At 42.9% G+C, this 5,000-nt stretch overlaps 1 protein-coding gene across 2 annotated transcripts in view; it reads right to left on the bottom strand.

The window, feature by feature from the left end:
• kif1c (kinesin family member 1C) overlaps positions 1–5,000 on the bottom strand; it is a 30,235-nt gene that overhangs the window by 12,951 nt on the left and 12,284 nt on the right. For both annotated transcript variants that reach the window (XM_053230618.1, XM_053230619.1), the window contains exons 5-7: positions 2,463–2,528; positions 2,137–2,315; positions 609–720 (exon numbers count right to left, since the gene is read on the bottom strand). In XM_053230618.1, the coding sequence (XP_053086593.1) occupies positions 609–720; positions 2,137–2,315; positions 2,463–2,528 (357 nt within the window). The remainder of the gene's footprint in view (positions 1–608; positions 721–2,136; positions 2,316–2,462; positions 2,529–5,000) is intronic.

Genomic DNA, 5,000 nt, shown 5'->3' with positions numbered 1-5,000 from the left:
AGAGAGAGAGAGAGAGAGAGCGAGAGAGAGAAAGAGTGATCGAGAGACAGAGCGATTGAGAGAGAGATAGAGAGGGAGCGATTGAGAGAGGGATCGAGAGAGAGAGCGATTGAGAGAGAGAGAGAGAGAGAGAAAGAGAGAGAGATAGAGAGGGAGCGATTGAGAGAGAGAGAGAGAGAGAGAGAGAGAGAGAGAGAGGGAGCGATTGAGAGAGAGAGAGAGAGAAAGAGAGAGAGATAGAGAGGGAGCGATTGAGAGAGAGAGAGAGAGAGAGAGAGCGATCAAGAGAGAGAGAGAAAGAGAGAGAGAGAAAGAGACAGCAATCGAGAGAGAGAGAGAGAGAGAGAAAGGGAGAGAGAGAGAGAGAGAAAGGGAGAGAGAGACAGAGAAAGAGACAGCAATCGAGAGAGAGAGAGAGAGAGAGAGAGAGAGAAGAGATGATGGTGAGGAAACGACTGTTTATCACGGCTATAACGCAAGTGACAACAGGAACTAACTTGTCTCTCATATTGTCATGCACGTCCGTCCACACACACACACACACACACACACACACGCACACACACACACACGCACACACACGCACACACACACACACACACACACACCTTCTCGGTGTCGAGGTTGGTCATCTGGTCGTGGCGTCTCTGTGTGAACAGGATGGTGAACACGGCGTGAGAGCGACTGCTCGTCTCGTTCATGTTGGTAGCAGCCACCGTCCTGGAGACAGGAGCATTTATTTTTATTCTTTACTTACAAACTTTTAACACTAAAATCACACTTTTCTATACACTATAATATTCTCTATTTATTATTTAATCTCGCTATTATTTTTTTGTCACAAAAAAGATATCAATTTAGAAATACTCTTATTTATTTTTTAAATCTATGTTGTTTTTTTTTTTGAGGAAGAAAAAGCAACACAAACCAGTGTGTGTTAATATATACATTATAAACAGGTTTCTTCAAGGTGTGTTTGACTCTACGATGTTAAAAGCTACTCGGATGTAAATAAGGATGTAAATTGGGCCCGTGGGGTAAAACACACACACACACACACACACACACACACACACACACACACACACACACACACACACACCCCTAAAGTAAATAAGGAATGAGCAGTGACACCAAAATGCATAATATTCTCCAAGATCACAATTAATGAAATCCTTTTGAGTCATGTTTTATTTTCAATTCTTCAAACTTACCAACAATAAAACACACACACACACACTTCACAAACACACACACACACACTTCACGAACACACACACTTCTGTTCTGGTGTTGTTTCTGGGAGTGTGTGTTAGAAAATCTATGATTTGAACGTACAGTAGAACCCCTGTATAATAGCGAACACTATATACTAATTATATTATTAATTAACAACAACGATTAATAATAAAATAGAACAATAATAATAATAATAATAATAATAACAGTTAAGTGACTGTGGTCTCTCTCTTTCTCTCTCTCTCTCTCTCTCTCTCTCTCTAAAATATTTATTGTACTGTACTCACCCTTCTTCGTTCATCTTCACTTAAAGGAAGCACTTTACGGCTTCTCTTTGGCACATCCGATTCGCCAGCGTCACGACTCTTGTGCTTTGGAGTCATTATTAAGCAAAATAAACGTTACATGAACGCAAGCGCTGCGATGCCGCGCGAGTTGATCCGATAACTGAGACGGCTGCTAAGTGATTAGCGGCTGGGCAGCGTACAGAGCGTGGACACGCTGGACAGAGGGATGAGTAACGTCCCGGGTGTGAACACACGAGATTTCATCACTTTACTTAAAACGGCGCGCAATTTAAAATATAAATGTTTGCTGTATTTCTGGAATTTTCTATTTAATTATTTTGGACCACAGTCAACTGAAAACAGCGGATACGGGCGTTTTACTGTATTATTTTACTTTTTTTTTTTTTTTTTTATTTGTGTTACATAAAAAAAGTATCAAGTTATTTACACTAACAATTACACACTAATAATAAACACACACTTTTCTGAGAGCTCTCGGGGATCGTTTGTATTTTTATAATGAATATGGTGATGTATTTTTATCTCATCACACACCCTTTATTTATTTATTTATAGATTTATTTATTTTAAACGCTAGCTTTAAGGAAACCTGGCTTTGTTGCCGCAGTCCATCAGATCGGCGATGTCGCTGTAGCTGGTGACGGCCATCTTGGACAGATCCTCTACGTAAGGTCCCATGATGGGATGTTCTCTGACTCTCAGAGGGCCTTTACACTTCGGGTTCAGCAAATCCCTCACACGCTCACAGTAAATCTCCATATAGGACACCTGCACACACACACACACACACACACACACACAGAACTCATACAGCTGAAATAAATCACATTACGTAAATGTATTTACACCACAGCGCTTTGGATTCTGGACTCTGATTGGTCAGGAGGTGTTGATTAGTTTTCTATACTCGCTTACCTCCACGGAGTAGGACAGGTCAGGATCGTTGTTTTCGGCGGTTCTTTTGAACAAGTCTTCACAGAGCTGGGAGAAAAAACAAACACACACACACACACACGCACACACACAGTCAGCTGCAAGAGTGTGTCACACAGAAGCAGTTTCTTCTCTGTTACTTTACACTTCGATTACGTTTTAAGCCAAACATTTATTTTTCCGTTATTTTTGGGTTCAATGACATGAGACCCCTCAACACCAGCCCTGCATCATATGCTGGAAAAAAAATCAGTACGATTCAATTCCACTGCAAGTCAAATTCCAAATTTCCAACGAAGAGTAAATAGTTAAAGCACATCGAACACAGAGCAACATTCCTGTGTCTAATCAGATTTACAAAGAACCCAAGACTTCATCATGCTACAAGTGTTATTGGATTAGAATAAAATCCAACAAAGTGAGCCAGAGAACAAATGAGAAAGTAATCAAGCAAGAGAACAAGTATTTAAAGTAAGTAAGCATGTGAGTGTGTGAGCAAGTGACCATGTGAGCAAAAAAGCAAGTGAGCGAGTGTTTAAGCAAGTGAGCGAGTGTTTAAGCAAGTGAGCGAGTGTTTAAGCAAGTGAACAAATAAGCATATAAGTAAGAAAGTAAGCAGGTAAGTGAGTAACCAAGCTATTAAGTAAGCAAGTATGCAAGAAGTGAGCATGTGAGTGAGTAAGTAAGTATGTAAATAAGCATGCAAGTAAGTGAGATAGTGAGTAAGCAAGTATTTAAGTAAGTAAGCAAATGAGTGGGCAAGTATGCATGGAATTGATTAAGCACAGAAGTAAGTGACTAGGCAAGTATGCAAGTAAGTAAACTAGCAGTTGAGCAGGTAAGTAAGAAAGTAAGTAAGTGAGTGAGTGAGTGAGTGAGAGAGAGAGTGAGTGAGAGAGTGAGTGAGTGAGAGAGTGAGAGAGTGAGTAAGTGAGAGAGGGAGTGAGTGAGTGAGTAAGTGAGTAAGTGAGAGAGGGAGTGAGTAAGTGAGAGAGGGAGTGAGTAAGTGAGAGAGGGAGTGAGTGAGAGAGGGAGTGAGTGAGTGAGAGAATGAGTGAGTGAGTGAGAGAGGGAGTGAGTGAGTGAGTGAGTAAGTGAGAGAGGGAATGAGAGAGGGAGTGAGTGAGTGAGTAAGTGAGTAAGTGAGAGAGTAAGTGAGAGAGGGAATGAGAGAGTGAGAGAGTGAGTGAGAGAGTGAGTAAGTGAGTGAGTAAGTAAGTGAGTAAGTGAGTGAGAGAGTGAGTAAGTGAGTGAGTAAGTGAGAGAGGGAATGAGTAAGTGAGAGAGTGAGAGAGGGAGTGAGAGAGTGAGTGAGTGAGGGAGTGAGTAAGTGAGTGAGTAAATAAGTGAGTAAGTGAGTGAGGGAGTAAGTAAGTGAGTGAGTAAGTGAGAGAGGGAATGAGTAAGTGAGTAAGTGAGAGAGGGAGTGAGTGAGTGAGTAAGTGAGAGAGTGAGAGAGGGAGTGAGTGAGTGAGAGAGTGAGTGAGTAAGGGAGTGAGTAAGTGAGAGAGGGAGTGAGTAAGTGAGAGAGGGAGTGAGTAAGTGAGAGAGGGAGTGAGAGAGTGAGAGAGTGAGTGAGTGAGTAAGTGAGAGAGGGAATGAGAGAGGGAGTGAGTGAGTGAGTAAGTGAGTAAGTGAGAGAGGGAGTGAGTAAGTGAGTGAGTAAGTGAGAGAGGGAGTGAGTAAGTGAGTGAGTAAGTGAGAGAGGGAGTGAGTGAGTGAGTAAGTGAGTGAGTGAGTAAGTAAGTGAGAGAGTGAGAGAGGGAGTGAGAGAGTGAGTAAGTGAGAGAGGGAATGAGTGAGTGAGTGAGTGAGTAAGTGAGTGAGTGAGTGAGAGAGGGAATGAGTGAGTGAGTGAGTGAGTGAGAGAGTGAGTAAGTGAGTGAGAGAGTGAGAGAGTGAGTGAGAGAGGGAGTGAGAGAGGGAGTGAGTGAGTGAGTGAGTGAGAGTGAGTGAGTAAGTGAGTGAGTAAGTGAGTGAGAGAGTGAGTGAGTGAGTGAGTGAGTGAGTAAGTGAGAGAGAGTGAGTGAGTGAGAGAGTGAGTGAGTGAGAGAGAGAGTGAGTAAGTGAGAGAGAGTGAGTAAGTGAGTGAGTGAGGGAGTGAGTGAGAGAGTGAGTGAGAGAGTGAGTGAGAGAGTGAGTGAGAGAGTGAGTGAGAGAGTGAGTGAGTAAGTGAGAGAGAGTGAGTAAGTGAGTGAGTGAGAGAGGGAGTGAGTGAGTGAGAGAGTGAGTGAGTGAGTGAGTGAGGAAGTGAGTGAGTGAGAGAGAGAGTGAGTGAGAGAGTGAGTGAGAGAGTGAGTGAGAGAGTGAGGGAGTGAGTGAGTGAGTGAGAGTGAGTAAGTGAGTGAGTGAGAGAGTGAGTGAGTGAGTGAGAGAGGGAGTGAGTGAGTGAGAGAGGGAGTGAGTGAGTGAGTGAGAGAGTGAGTGAGAGAGTGAGTGAGAGAGTGAGAGAGTGAGTGAGTGAGTGAGTGAGTAAGTGAGTGAGTGAGAGGGTGAGTGAGAGAGGGAATGAGTGAGAGT

This window comes from Pangasianodon hypophthalmus, chromosome 27 (assembly GCF_027358585.1).
Source record: "Pangasianodon hypophthalmus isolate fPanHyp1 chromosome 27, fPanHyp1.pri, whole genome shotgun sequence".
NCBI classification, from domain to species: domain Eukaryota; kingdom Metazoa; phylum Chordata; class Actinopteri; order Siluriformes; family Pangasiidae; genus Pangasianodon; species Pangasianodon hypophthalmus.
The sequence above is the reverse complement of the archived record's forward strand: the minus strand, read 5'-3'. Positions and strand labels throughout refer to the sequence as shown.